At 41.7% G+C, this 15,661-nt stretch overlaps 1 protein-coding gene across 3 annotated transcripts in view; it reads right to left on the bottom strand.

Annotated features, from left to right (window-relative positions):
* WDR7 (WD repeat domain 7) overlaps positions 1–15,661 on the bottom strand; it is a 133,902-nt gene that overhangs the window by 27,049 nt on the left and 91,192 nt on the right. For 2 of the 3 annotated variants that reach the window (XM_010583046.1, XM_010583047.1), the window contains exons 21-24: positions 12,185–12,302; positions 11,201–11,350; positions 10,451–10,533; positions 3,784–3,883 (exon numbers count right to left, since the gene is read on the bottom strand). In XM_010583046.1, coding sequence (XP_010581348.1) covers positions 3,784–3,883; positions 10,451–10,533; positions 11,201–11,350; positions 12,185–12,302 — 451 coding nt within the window. Of the gene's footprint in view, positions 1–1,901; positions 2,553–3,783; positions 3,884–10,450; positions 10,534–11,200; positions 11,351–12,184; positions 12,303–15,661 lie in introns of those variants that run through there. The other variant, XM_010583048.1, reaches the window with a different exon arrangement.

Raw genomic sequence — 15,661 nt, 5'->3', positions numbered from 1 at the left:
ACAAACCAAAACAAAACCATTTCTAACCCTTGATATTTTAACCCACCAATATTCTGGAACAACCTTCCACTGGGTGTTGAGAAACTTGCTCAGGTGTTAGAAGATGCCATGCCTGCTGCAGCAGGAACAAGCCTTCACATCCCAGGGAGGTCCCACCTGCAATACCCACAGCTTATTATTCTCCCCTTCTGCTTATCTCAGCGTTAATCTCAATTAATGTATATCCTTAATGATGAGTATAAATGGGGTGGAAGGAAGGGGAAAGCAGTTCCCCCTCTTCTTATCCAATAAGTAATTTTGACACCTGATTAAAAACAGCTTACGTGTGAGTTGTGGTGGGGCAACTAATAAAACTTTCATGTGTATTTCATACTTTTACTTGCAAAACACTAACATATTTACTAAATGCAAAATTATGTTTATGGCTTCAAGAAAATATTCAAAGAATCATCCTTTTTTTAAATAGTGAATGACTAAGCAATTTTTGGATAGTATGTTTCCGGTAGCATTGTTCAAAAAACATTATAAACAGAAAGAAGCAGAATGAGCTTAAGCTAGATGATGGCCTGTGTTAGACAAACATTTTTCTTGTTAGAAATGAAGCAGCAATTAGTACAGAAAGTGAAAAGGTCCCAAGAGGAGAGCAGGAGGGAGGGAGGCTGGCCCAAGGGCTCCAGTGCACCCACCGTCCCAGCGCTGGCGACTGCTCACCCAGTTCTTCCCAGATACGTGTCCTAATTCATCCTCCAGTTAAACACACTAAGGCAATTAAAATATTTTGATAAACATTTTGAAACTTTAATTTTGAAGCTTTAACTTCTGTAAAAAAGTAAACTAGAAATTTGAGCTTTTTTCCAATTTCAAAACTTTTTAATCTACACAATCCTGAAGTTATTATTTCACATCTTCTGAGCAGCCTGAAATCTGCAACTGTGAGAAATAATTTAAAAGATCAGATTTGGAATAAGAAACCTGTATCCAATAGATGGCGTTGCCCCCTAATAATCATATATCTGGCACTCACCAAATTTTTCTATCTCATGAATAATAATAAAATCTGCAAAGGACCCTGCCCTAATCATCCCAAAAGTCCTTTCACTCATACCCATCTCTGCTTTCCATGATCTATGTGGAAGCTTATTAAGAAAGTGTCGTGGTTTAACCCCAGCCAGCAACTAAGCACCACGCAGCCGCTCACTCACTCCCCCCCCATCCAGTGGGATGGGGGAGAAAATCGGGAAAAGAAGTAAAACTCCTGGGTTGAGATAAGAACGGTTTAATAGAACAGAAAAGAAGAAACTAATAATGATAATGATAACACTAATAAAATGACAACAGTAGTAATAAAAGGATTGGAATGTACAAATGATGCGCAGCGCAATTGCTCACCACCCGCCGACCAACATCCAGCCAGTCCCCCAGCGGCTATTCCCCGCCCCCAGTTCCTATACTAAATGGGACGTCCCATGGTATGGAATACCCTGTTGGCCAGTTTGGGTCAGGTGCCCTGGCTGTGTCCTGTGCCAACTTCTTGTGCCCTGGCTGGGCATGAGAAGCTGAAAAATCCTTGACTATAGTCTAAACACTACTGAGCAACAACTGAAAACATCAGTGTTATCAACATTCTTCACATACTGAACTCGAAACATAGCGCTGTACCAGCTACTAGGAAGACAGTTAACTCTGTCCCAGCTGAAACCAGGACAGAAAGTAAGAAAACAAATGCTGTGCATATTCACCAACACATCAAATTAACTGAGCAAATCATTCAGACAATTTACTGGTAGAAACCTGGAGTTAGTTCCAGGAGCCTCAGAGAACAGGCTGCCAGCTGACATGGAGGAGAGCGCACTTCAGAGAAAAGGCTGGCAAACAGCTATGCACAATCCCCTTCAAACGGCTGGTGGGTATTATGCGGACTCCACTTTAAAAGAACCAAAGAAAAAAGTAAAGGAGAGAAAAATAGGGTATTTTTAGCATGCCTGCCAAACCAAGGGCAAACCAAGCCAGAGGGGTGATTTTCCTGGAAGATTTAGCCCTAGACATACATGCAGCTGTAGGCACACTTTGCCATCCTGCCTACCAGCACTTCTGGGCTTCTGCAAAACTGGTGTGGATCACCAGGTTGTGTAAGATGTGTTACAGACCCACCCAGAACTCACACGGCGAAGCCAGAACTACCCTGTGTACTAACAAACTCCTCTGCTCACCTTGGCCCCAGCTCAGTAGCTGAAGTACGAATTAGACAAAGTTAAAAGTGCAAGGATGACAGCACTGGTTAAATGCCGCTGCTAAATGGAAGGACAGGTCTTGTCACCACTCTCCTTGTGCTCTGAAAGCAGAGACATAAGGAAGTGTATAGCTGTGCTCTTCACCTCTCCCCCTCCAACAGCATCAGGAATTAGCTGTTAGTTTGAGATGCCAGGACTTCCCAGACTTATCTGGACTTCGCACTCTCCATTTTCAGCGCAATGATGCACACGGAAAGGGATTGTGGTCAGTGTCTCCTAATGGACAGTGGGAGACGTTCAGCTGCTTCATCACGCTGGCTGCTGAATAGGTGGGAAGAAAGTCATGCAACATGTGCAAGCTCCTTGCACAGACAATCAAGGAAACGTATCTGGAAAGAAGGCTACGCTCAGCTCTGCAGCATGTTGGACATCTTGGCTACGACTGCAGGACAGCAAAGATGCTCAGTGACATCGGATATATCGGTATACAGCAGTTCTTGTGGACCCATTTCATAGTTAAATTAATAAATCATGATCCAAATGACTTAAGCTAAAACAAGATAGAGCAGTCCATGTATCCCATTTGCCTGCGTTATACAGCTATTTATAAAATAAATCTGGCCATCTCAGCTTCCACAGGACAGCTGTCTAAACAAAAAATACCAGAACATACAGTGTCATCAGCTACCAGATTTGGGAAATAAACAGAACAGAAAACGAACCAGCTGTGTACACCTAAGCATGCAGTTCTGCCAGCAGATCTAGCAGGAAGAAATTTATGCTACCTTCTCTATAATACACGTTTTGTAAGGAACAAAGACAACAGCTTTTAGAAACAACAAAAAAATTATATTGACACACACACAAAAGAATAAGGCAGATTCAAAATACAGATATTTTATCCAAGCCTTACAAATGGTATTGAAATTCAATACGAAATAATAGCTGATCACATAGTGCAAGGAATAATAAAGAACATTACCAATGAACTTTTCTGAAAAGATACAAACTTTTCTGAAAAGGCAAATAGTTTGTCATTTAAACATTTTTAATTCCACGCACTCATTTCAACATTATCCTTAAGTATACCCTCTTCTAGGTCACTAGTGACTGGTAAGAAATTAAGTATCTTATTTAACAGCAAAAAACTGTAAATACCTCAAACATAAGCATCATGGCATTTTGTAGAGAGGAGTTTTAGGAAAAAAAAATAAACCAAACCTTGGTGGATTTTCTTTGTGACTTCTATAGTAGAGAAGTATACTGCTATAAACCCTAACTTTTAAAAATCAGATTTTTCATTTATTTCAGAGCAGGGGTATTGCCTAACTTTAGGCTTTCATTATTAACCCATCTGTGGCACCCATTCAGTTCCAGTGAATGAAGACAGTAGGGCTCTATATACTTTGAGTCCTTCATTAAACTATTGATCCCCTCAGCATTATCCATAATGTTCCAGCAGCTCAGCATGTCAACTGATGCAGAGCTCGCTGCTCTTTCCTTTCAATAACTTCCACACTTTATGGGGAGGAAGTCACAATGATTTATTTACCTGACATTTCCCAGTCCGGATGTCGTAGAGGGCCACTGAACCATGGCGAGCTCCCACTGCTATTCTGTGACTCCGCTCGTAATAGCTGACCATGTAGAACCTGAATTGAACATTATAACAAGTAACAGGTGAGATCTGACCTGCTTGCATGATGTTAAAATTAATTTGCAATGCCATTGGGTAATTAACATTAGTGCTAGAACAGAGATTTGATTTAAAAATCCATCAGCTGCCAGTTTTCATACTTGGCATTCAGCAAACAAAGCCAACTGATGTTTGATACATTACCACAGAATCAGATCAGATTTATTTATTTTTACTACCTGGTGCTGAATGCTTCCACTGAGTTTGGGAATAATCTATGTCATAATCATCAGGTCCCTGAATGTCCACGGGCATATCTTGTTTACAGTGCAATACCACAATAATGCTGAATGTCAAATGGTTAAACAAGACAATCTAACACCCTGAATGATTTCAGAGCACTTTTACTTGAATATCAAATGAGAAAGAATGAGAGAAAGTATAGGGAAAAAATATGCACACTCATAAATTTTTGATTGGCATAAAAAAAAAAAAAGAGTCATCAAATGCTCTCTAATCCAATAACATCCTCCAGGTGAAAAGGCACCGAGAAGCCTGCAGTAGTCTTTAACATCCAGTGTGACTGTACAGCATCAATTTGAATTCAAACAATTGCAAAAGTCAAGGAATTTCTACACCTTGAAACACGAGAGAGTCTAAATCCTTATTTCAAATTCAAATCTTTGGGAATATCATTGTGTCTTTCTTATAAAAAGGAGAGCAGACCTGTGAAAACTGCCGACTGCATTTCCAATTAAATTTTACTATAACAAAGTCTGCCAGAGATTCCTAGAATCAGACCACAAAAATATGTTGCTGACCATATTTACGGCTTCAAACAGGAAACCTTACAACGATCTATCTCCTTGTTCTTCAGGATTCCCAGAGTGCCATAGCAACTGCTCTCATACAGGTACGATACACTTGTTTCTACAGTGCAGGATGGCAGTCAGGAAGAAAAACAGCATGAAACATGGTGTTACAGAAAAAAAAGAAAAATAAGAAAGAAAATCGCTAGTTGTTGTGCAGGAGAAAGGGCAAGGCTAAGCAGCTCAGATGCACTTTTGCGTCCGTGTCCATCCGTCCCCAGGGTCTCCCATGCCCACCACCCCTCCCCGGCTCGCCGCTTTCCGTTTTGCTCTTGGACTCTCGGCGGTACTTTCCACAAGATACCTTCCCTCGCCCTTCCCCATCCCCTCCTGGTGCAAGGGGTGCCACCCCCCGCGGAGGGCCCTCCCGAGGTGCGGACCCCCCAGCACCCACAGCCGGGTGGCTCGGACCAGGCTCACCAGCTGCACCGCCACAGAAGAGGGTGCTGCAGCAGGGGGACGCAGGTGGCTTCAAGCGAGACCGGAGGGGAGGCACCGACCGTGAAAGAGCTGACGGCTCTGCTGGGAATTCCCACTCGAGAGGGCAAGACAAGGGTTATTTCCTTGTCTAACTCTTACTCTACCTGGCACAGCCAACCGATACAGCAAAGACCTTCACGAAAGCCTACAAGCCCTCAGACGTGCTATCCCACACCGCACGGGCTGTGGCCAGCACAGAACCCTCCTTTCGCAAAGCGTGCAAATAGGGTGATGGGCAGCTTTTTAACACTGATACGGAAATATTTCCAGGCTGCATGCCATCTCTGTTACTTTCTTTTGCAGCCAGCATCTGCCTCATCAATCTGCTTTTCGTATTCCTTTGGTCAGTGGTGGCCACGCAACTTATGTATTATTGAGTAATAATAATTTCTCATTTATTATTTAGACAACAAAAAGGAGTGCTTAGAAAAAAATCAAAAGCTGTTGGTAAATAGCTCGGGAGCAGGAGAGGTAGGAGCCAGTCACGAGAAAAAAGAAGAGAAAAGGGATAAAGCTGTGGGCAAACAGGTACCCGCAGGGTCTAAAGCCCGCCATACATGCTGAATAAGGCAAGGGACTGTAATAAGAAAGCATCTGCATTTTTCACTATTTCATGTCAAACTCCAAACACCTGCATAATTAAAGTGGTGCCCCAGGTGAACAGGGAAGGGGCTATTTTTAAGGCTATTTTATATACCAGCAAACTTGGGATTTACATATAAACATAAAAAACCCCACAGGCTGCTTGATCATTACAAGTAAAACGGACTACAACAGAAAGTTTCTATGTAAAATGTTTTATATCCCCATTAATTCTATTACACTACTGTATGGGTGCAGTCCACTTGTCTCCTCCAATAGATTTAGAAAGAATATCGCATACTGTTATATGTAAGCAAACAGCATTTCTCTCCTTACTGCATTTAAATGCCCATTTAGACAGAGCGCTGAGCCAGTATTTTTCTTTGAAAAGAAGAATCCATCAGACTAAATAACAACAGAGGGCTTGGGAGAAAAAAAGCTTCAAGGAAATAGATGGTTTTGAGTATAATTTTCTAAAAAAAAAAATTACTCCTTAAACTGACATTCAGTTGTCAGCTCTTTAGCCTCATTCTTTTATCTTTTAGTGAGGTTAGCACTGTTACAACCACAGACAGATTTAAATATTTTAACCCTTTGCACCCCTTTCTAAACTTCTATATGGTAGAGTTCAGTAAAGAATGATATGCTAGCATATATTTAGACTACGCTACAAATTCAGTTTTGCAAGTTTAGTTGGTGCATCCATATCCATAGTCGGCATCTTAACGGAGACCCTGCTCTGAGTGCTGCCCCATTACTGCTCTGCAGAGAAGCTTCTGTTGGCCAGCAGACCACTTCTTCCAGCTTTTGGAGGAACTCTGCTGGAACTGACAGAACTGTGCTGCTATTGCTGGTATCAGCTAATCCTCTACATTAAGGGACAAGCCCACGGCCTTCCCTTCTACCTTTTTCCAAATGAAAACGGGGTACATCAAGAGAAAGATGGCCCAGCCTCCCCCTGCTGATCTCCTCACCCTCACCAGTCTCTTCCACACGTACCTTCAGGTCCTCTGCAATACAAGTCACGATGCCGGGGTGACATGCTGCAAAGGCTGCAAGCTGAGTGAAAGCTGGCATCCTGCAATGGGATGACCACCTGGATACCACATTGCAGGGTGGGAACTCAGCATAAGCAAGCTGGGTTAAGGACTTAGTAGGAAAATGACCTTTCTTCTTCCACCAAATACTAGCAAGCACACTTGACAGTTGGAAATGGGGCTGCTTGGGCTGGCTTGGGTTTAATCTGATACTGGAAAAGCCAACAGCAGCCACACTGTGGTTCAGTGAAGGCCCACCAACTGATTTAAAACCTGAATTAGTGACTGCTGAAGTATCTAAGGGGTTCTAAAACATTTTTTTTTCTTAAATTAACATTCTAATTTAAAACCAGCACAAAAATGGAATGTTAAATCTTCATTAAAAAAAATAATTGTTGTTTAACATCACAGCTTCATTAAATCTTAATTTCAAACTTCAGTATCTTGCAATAGCCAGAGGGATTCTGTATTAAAGTTTCGATATTCTCCAGTCCTATTTCACATTTCATTCTTTTTTCTTTCCCTTCTACAGAATGAGGCTTCAGGCTCCCTTGAGCATTACCACAACAGCACCTCCAGCTGATGGACTCTGATTCCTTCAATTATACTCTCCAAAATCCTAGAAATAATCAAGGTATAAAATTTTGTTGTACAACCTCACTTTGTCTAATCCTTGAAATTCTCACTCTGCCTGCAAGACTACTCCCTAGTAAAAAGCCATAAAAAACACTTGTTATTTTAAATTTAATCTATCTTCCCATGTGAGACTATGCTGTTACACAGACCGCTTTAACTCAGCAGCCTGTACTAAATACATGACCTGACCAAGCAGAGTCCATCAGGGACCACTCAGCTCCAATGCAACTGCTGAATCTGGAAAAGGCTCAAGTCTAACAGAATTTTGCAACCTTCAATATTATCCTTCGCAATTTTAAAGAAATTCAGAAATATTTCATATTCATTGCATTGTACTTCAATACTTATTTTATTTTGATAAGAAAAGGGTTTGCATACAGCATGCCAAAAGGCAGTATGAGCCTCTATAAAGAATAACACTTATGGGAAAAACAAATAGACACCATAATCATATGCTGTAAGATATGACATCCAAAAATATCCACAGCGATGGATTTACCTCATCACCACCCATCAGGATTGAGTCACGCTCACAGCAATTAGCAGCATGACTGCTACATTTGTACAACAGTAAAAAAGGCTGAAAACCCGACAGGAATGATAATCAGGTACTTTAACCCAGCACACTGCTGCTCCCAGCCCTGGGTTTAATGTTCTGCTGAAACAGGAGCATCACTTCCAAGAGACTGCAGAGGCACCAACAAACGTTTGCCGTTACAGCCATGAGTAAGGTACTTCCATAATGTCCTCCGAGGAAGCAGAGTTTGCACACCAAGCACTGAGACACCTGAATGATTTTGCCACAACAGGGGTGCACATAATGCAGTACAGCAGAAAGAGTACTGGGATATTAAAAGAATTAACAATAGGATTATGTCGAAGCGCTTCCACTTGGAATCTCTCCAGAGGTTCAACCATTTGTTAAAATCTGATTAAAATTTCCATTGGGCTGAATGATCACATCGGTGGGGTGCTGTATCATTTTTACAATGGCCATAACTATGTAGAATAGGAAATATTACTAGTAATTTAACAGAATTTTAAGATAACGTATCACTATAAAAATACAACAGGAATAGGGAGATTTTTGCGCTTATTTCTACTTATCCTTGCATTTATATTTTAAGGTAAGCCTTTTAAAGTATCAGGAAGAAGGAAGATTACCTCTATCAGTATCCTACCTGTCAACGGGATAATTGTTCTTTTCTTGAAACTATTTAATATTTTAATAGCTTATTAGATTAAAAAGTAATTGTTGACAGGTGATTATTATAATTTATTGGTTGTACCAGCTTAATAGTATAACTGGGATAGTTATCATAGTCTAAAGATACTGTAAATGTTCATATTTTATAAATCACATTTTACTATTTGAAAGTACCTTTTTAAGAGTGAAGTAGAAGTAGCCCAAGACAAAGACAACCAATGATGCTGAATTCCCAAAGAAGGTCAGCAGGAGCCAGCGTCTGAACTGGCACTGGTGCCTTTCGGCGAACTGCCAAGTCACCGACAATGTGAGCACAAGACAGCCACTGCACTACTCTCCCCCTATGATTTTGTGCAAATTCATACTTGTTATTTTACTGACCTACCTGTCGCCAGGGATGGAGAGCTTTAAATGCTGCCCAAGACGTTTCCACACACTGCAGAGTGAGGGGCAGCTCAAAGCGACCAGCAGTGCTCTCTACACTCTGCAAGGTTTAATTTCAACTGAATCTCCTGCATCTAGTGCAAGCATCCCAAAAATATTCCTAAAACCAGGGGAGAGGGCAGCCTGCTACCATAAGGGCGAGGGTTACATTCCCTGCCTACAACAACAATTTTGGAGCACAACCTGGTCCCTTGGCAGACACCTGGGAGACAGTCACAGGGCAGTGAAAGCAAGGCTCTATTCCAGGAAGGCATTTGGTGCTATCTATTTCTTACATCCATTTCACTGACCTTTCCTATGGGATGGCACTGCTATGCCTGTGTGAACAGCTCAGGAGGACTTGGAAGTGCCTGGACAGGAGATGATCTCCCCCGATAACTATGCCCTACCGCCAGCTACTAGGCAAATTACAGCAGTTAGCTATTGCCATAAAGGAAGTAACATTTATTCTCAAAATTCTCCATTAGAGGATGTTTCAGAGAACAAAACAGAGTCAGGCTTAAGCTTCCTATGAATGAAAAGTTTACCTGGTATTTGGCTAAACTCCTGGCATGAGAGCATGCTTTGCTGAAGGACTGTGCTGCTGACAACAGATCTTGAAATGCAAGTAAAGAGCTCCTGCTTTGACAAGCCCTGGATCCTCAGCACACCGGGAAATCTGACTCTGACATACTTTACATTGGCTGCTCATGGCTTAGTCTGAAGGTACTAATGGACAGCAGTTGGCTGCGAGGCATTTATGCAAACCACCACAATGCAGGCCCCCTGCACGGCTTGTCTAGGAACACCACCACCACCACCCATCATGCCCCCAAAACCACATCCTTATTTTCTGCTGTCACCATTTTCTTTTTAACCTAGTCGCTTTGATGGTGGCAACTAATTCATTCAGGCAGGTTGTACATATTGGAATCTAACTTGTTACTCAAGTACATTATTCTCATTTTTGTAACAACAAAGATATTGATAAATCCTTTGGAGGAAGCTGCCCAGCTTCTGTGGCTGTTCCAATGGAGCAGATAGGATATATGGAGGGGTAGCAGGACAGTTTTTCATGACATTACACAATATTTTTCTGGTTTTGGACTTCTAAAATATCCAAACTTCAAGAAGTTCTTAATGCTTTTCTTCTCTGATCCACATCTCTGTCAGATGTGGCAGAGAACTAAAAGCCTACAAGGGCTTATAGGTGAGCTAAAAACACTCTTCGCATTTGTTGTTTTAAGGGGCAAACATCATGTAAAAGATTGCTTTACTCTTAAGTAAGAAATATATCCTGCTGGTGACCCTACAATTTACTTCACAGTATTCTTGGAGGAAGAGCTCACCTGCAGATGGCTGGAAAGCATTCCTGAAGACCCTTTTTCTTAACTAAAGATCCTTCAAGGCAATACATGATGATGTCCATAACCTTGGAAACAAAAGTTAAAATCATGTGACATACTGTATTTTATGTTTCATAATAGAAGTTCTAACAGGCAAAAATAGAGAATTTCTGTGCCTGATTGCATCTTTAATACCTAACTTTAAAATGCAATTGGGATAAAACAAACAATAACTGTCTTGCATATGATAGAGTTTACAACAGCAATCGTACTGGCAACTGGAACCATTCAGAGTACCCATAAACAGTTCTAAACCAACAAACTACTGGTAAACATAAGTATCACAGCTCTTTAAGTAGATCCGGTGTGAAAAAGGCCTCTGGGCATCAGTATCAAAGTTACAAATCTGATACATCATCTGTACCATTCTTCAACAATATTCGTCAGCACCAACAAATGCAACAGATAAAAACATCCATGTGATCCCCAGCACGTCCAAGTACCAGTGCGATGAGCACACCCGTATCTCCAGCATACTCTCTTGCTTGGGTTTTTTCCCAAACAATGCAATTTAATGAAATTTAAATGCAATTTTGAAGTTCAAAAAATGAGCTGGGTGGTATAAAACAAATCCTCTTCACACACACAAAGGTTGTGGTCCAGGCAGAAAGAAATCCTACGATTTGACTCCAGGCCAACACATTATTCACTGTTACATCAAACCCACAAGCAGATATGGCAGAACAGCCTTACCTCCACAAGAAGGTCCACAACATCAGTAGGCATCTTCTCAATAAGTATCTCAATGACTCTCAAGATCTCTCCTTTAGCCCGAGCAAGAGTGGTGGTGTGAATATTCTGCTGAGACTGCGTGTTCGCTGCGAGGGCAGTGTGTCTGTGCACCTACCAAAGAGCAGGGTTACAAGTGGAGACTCGCGTTCTCTAAATATTCTCCATCTGTGCTTACTGTTATACACGTGTTACATTAAGAAAGCCTGTACTGCAGAATGCTTTGCCTTACTTTGAGACCTATGGATTGTTTCTCCCTCCCCCGTTACTCACCATCAGTAGAGCCACTAATGGTTATCCTTGATGTAGTTTTTAAACAAGGGCTTACCTGCTTTGAGTAATTCTTAATCTCTTAAAACTAAAGGTCAAGATAAGGAAATGCCTGGGTCTCGATTACATAATTTCCATATACTTGTACATCTTTCTTTAGGTATTAGATGGCTGCTTTATAACAAGCTTTTTTTGGCCGGCCACTGATCATCGCCCATCCTATTGCTTTAGCTCAGCCAAAGCTCCAGGCTGCATCTGGGTTCACTCAGGCGACTCTCAGACAGACCGTGCCCAGCCTACACTAACCTCACAGCAGCGTCCCTTCCTCCTCACCCTCCAAACCCCATGGCTAAGTCTCCACTCTGTCTTAATCCATACTTAATGGGGTCATGCCTGCATTGCCTAAAGCAAGCAGGAATTTACACATTGCTATTGGAAGTTTACATAACTGGGATACAACAAATTAAGACAGACACAACTCAACGGACTCAGTTAAATATTGCTCCTGTCATAAATTATGGGTGATTTGGATATCTGCGAGAATACAAATATTACACTTGCTGTTTCCCTTTTTGGGAGGAAGGGAGGGACATTTGGTTGTCTATCTCTGTTCACAAGCCAGAAGTCTCAAAGCTCGGAGGAAAAGCTGCTGCAGCTGAGCTGACTGGCCCTGCTCACCTCCTTGGCAATGGTGGTGATGAAGGCGGGTGGTCTGGCGGTGGCGATGAGGGAGAGAGCGTGCCGCGCTGAGCGGGCAGAGTCGGCGGCTGGACTCAGGGGCAGCCCCATTGTGATGCTAAACGGGCACCAGACAAAGAGAGGAGAAAGAAAAGGAGCATTAGAAATATAGAGTGAAAAGATTAGAAACAGCTTATAATGTCAGTTCAAGGTCAACGGGAGCACTCAAACAGTTAGAATATAATGGACTTCCAACAATGAGCAGTGATTAGGAGTCAGGGTGTTCTATCATCAAATACAAAATCGAATAATTAACCATGAAGATTGAAAACAGTATGTGCATCTGTCCAAAGTGTTAAAAAGGCCTTGTTAACAAATTATCTGTATGTGCTGAATACATATCACCCAACTGAGGACAAGGCAAACACAGAATGTCTTCCCAAGAATTTATGGTTTATTCTTTTACAACATTTTAAATGCAGGCTGAAAAAATACCCTGTTCATAGTAATTCTCCTTAATTCAGTGAAGTACTGGTTATAGGAGAGAAAAGCAAGAAGCTTCTTGAAGAACTAAAACCACCAAATCTATTCGGTTTGATTTTCTTTACTGCATGACTCAGTTGCAGCAGCATGATGCAATGACAGGCAGCCCCATACCGTATGTTTTCTAATTACTGAAATTATTCCAAACCTCTTTAGAATCTCTAACACTGAGGTTTTAACTGCAGTTCTTCAAATAACAGTAAGGGATTAACTGGCATCTGAATTTCCCATACACAATGCTTTTATTTGCTATGACAAGATAACTGCAAGAAACAATAAAGTAGTAAGTACCCAATAAGTACACTAAGCAAAAATAAAATCTGGTATTTGGTAATTGAGAGCATATGTACCTGACAAAGACAACACATAGGCTAATTTTTGTCTGAAAGCTTCCTTTCTTGAAATTGTACTATTTTAATTATCACTGTTGTATATGTCACAGCAGAGCCCAGTTTTGTTAGGCTAGTTGTACCTTATCCAGCAATTCTACAAATCCTTCCTGCGCTCCCACCCATGGGCCACCCAAAGCACTCCCAGGCCATGGCCGCAGAGCATAGGTACCTCTCCAGGCTATCAACTTGGTGCTTTTAGTAAATCAAGCTAACACATACAGGTGTATCTGATCCGTGTCTAAATACGAGAGTACAGAATTCAGCAATGAGGGTTATACAGGTTAGGGAAGAGCAGCGTTGCGGCAAGGCAGTTATTTCAGCGCTGGTTTTGATGCACTGCAGGCACACAGGTCTCTCTAGGTGAGGACATTTCAGCAAGGGAAAACTGCAGCAGTGCAGGGGGAAGAAATGGTGGGGAAAGAGCTATGGGGAAATCAGGGATAAATGTGCTCTGAGATGGAATCGGGCTTTTACAGAAGGCGAGGGAACACCTGGGAACCAGTGTGCGTTGGGATTAACGTGAAACATTCGACCTACCTCACAACGGAAACTTTCTCTTACATGACTATTGCAGCACAGAAAGACAGTCCACAAACCAGTTTGCCAGCTCTAAAACATTTTAAAAGTCTTCCTATAACATGTAGTCTGATCAATCCTGCTGCTATGACCACACTTCCACCAAGCAGTAGCCCTAGAAGTTTGTGGGGTGTTTTGTTTAGTTTCTTTTTTAAGTAAAGACAAGACAAAACAAAAGAAAGCTAATTTCTTTTGCTCTTTCCCGGTATCAGTCCACCATTTGAGTATGTGGCAATTCTCCATGGATTTTACTAAGTCATGAAAAATGGTGTTTGAGAATGCACTGAAAGCCCTCCTCAGCTATCAGAGATTAAGTAACCAAAAAAAAGCATTAACCTGTAAACAACATATATAGGTTTACTCTTTTTCTGTGGAAACAAAGTACTTCTCTGCATACAACCATGGGCAGCAATCGCCTCCCAGAGAGGGAGCGGATCCTCCCATGCTGCACAGGAAGATTGCAGCTCCCAAACACATGTAAGTGAACAGCACTAACTGGCCAACACAGAGGGATCAAGTTTTGAAGCTGTTCTGACACCTTAGCTGGTTATATTACAAGTATATGTGAATGCTAAACGTTCATAAAAATGAAGCTTTTTGTTAAAGCAACTATGTCATTCGAGTGCATGTTAACAATACAAGATAGTTTTATTACATGAAAAGAAACGGTATCTGCAGCTTTCACTGCTATCAATGTGATTTCAGATGGTTTAATACTTTGACAGATGCACATGAGATAAAAATACTTTCAAAAAAATGAGTACCAGTCCAGTGAAACAATCTTATCTAGAATCTGCAGTTTCAGAAGAATATCATGCATTTCTAAATACTGAGGATGGCCCAGTTGGGTAAATTATGGCTCATTACAATGCACAGTACAGTGACAACAGAGCACTAGAAAGCTGTTAGCAGCTCTGCACCAACAGCAATCATAACCAGGCATCTCATTCTGCAGCCTTTACACATCTGCGCAGTCCTGCCGCTGCCAGAGGACTACTCGTTTAAGTAAGGGCTGCCACTGCCAGCCCTCCCACTGCATCCATTTTACACATTTGATGCTATTAGAATGGCCAAATAGGAACACACTGCTCCAAATCCCTAGACTGCCTACACTAGTTCAGATGCTGCTGGCCAGAGATTCAGCTGTCTCCACTTTGCTCAGCATACCTGGGAGGCAAAGGGCCAAAAGATCTCTCTTTTTACTCCTCCGGACGTACTGGGCTGTTTGGCTTAGCCCTTACTTAACACCTTAGAGGATCCTCAATACTTCTTTAAACCAGAAAGCTGCCAGCAACCTCTGTAGCAGGCAAGCCACAGAAAATAAAAGCGGAGTCATGGAGAACTGTAAAATCATTCCACACTTCTATCCGTTTAGCATCTTTGTGTGCTTCCAAACTGGTAAAAACTGGTTTATCAGGGTCAACAAAGTTCATTCTGCTCTGAAAGCAAAAAGTTGGACACAGCTTGCTCTGAAAATAAATGAGGGAAAGGAGAAACTGAAACAACCCCAAAGGTGTGGTAAACCACAATACATGTCTTGTATTCAAGGTGCCCCCCCGCCCCCCCCCCCAAACTATACAGCGTCAGTGTTTCTATCATGCCATGCCACAAAGCCCACGTGAAGTCCAAACCCACAGGAACTTGACATGGCAAGCAAAAGCATCCGTTCACTCATTCAAACTCCAAAAATATTTGGGTTAATCTGTCTATTCACCTTGTGACATCAACATTTGAGAGCTTCTCTTCTTCTGGGCTAAAGCAGAAAAATTACTTATCTTCAACGGAAGTTATTCTGATGTTTCCTATCCCAGATCTTACAATGACATTATTTGGAAGTGAGACGGAAGGAAATATACATTTTCAAAGCCAGAATGGAGAATACAAAAGGTGTGTCCATCCCCGTCCCCCCCCCCCAACACTTCAAAAAGAGACCACATGTGCAAACGTGAGTAAGAGAAAATAAGCG

This window comes from Haliaeetus leucocephalus, unplaced genomic scaffold (genome assembly GCF_000737465.1).
Source record: "Haliaeetus leucocephalus isolate CR32 unplaced genomic scaffold, Haliaeetus_leucocephalus-4.0 Scaffold866, whole genome shotgun sequence".
In the NCBI taxonomy this organism is placed as follows: domain Eukaryota; kingdom Metazoa; phylum Chordata; class Aves; order Accipitriformes; family Accipitridae; genus Haliaeetus; species Haliaeetus leucocephalus.
This window is presented reverse-complemented; position numbering and strand designations above follow the sequence as displayed.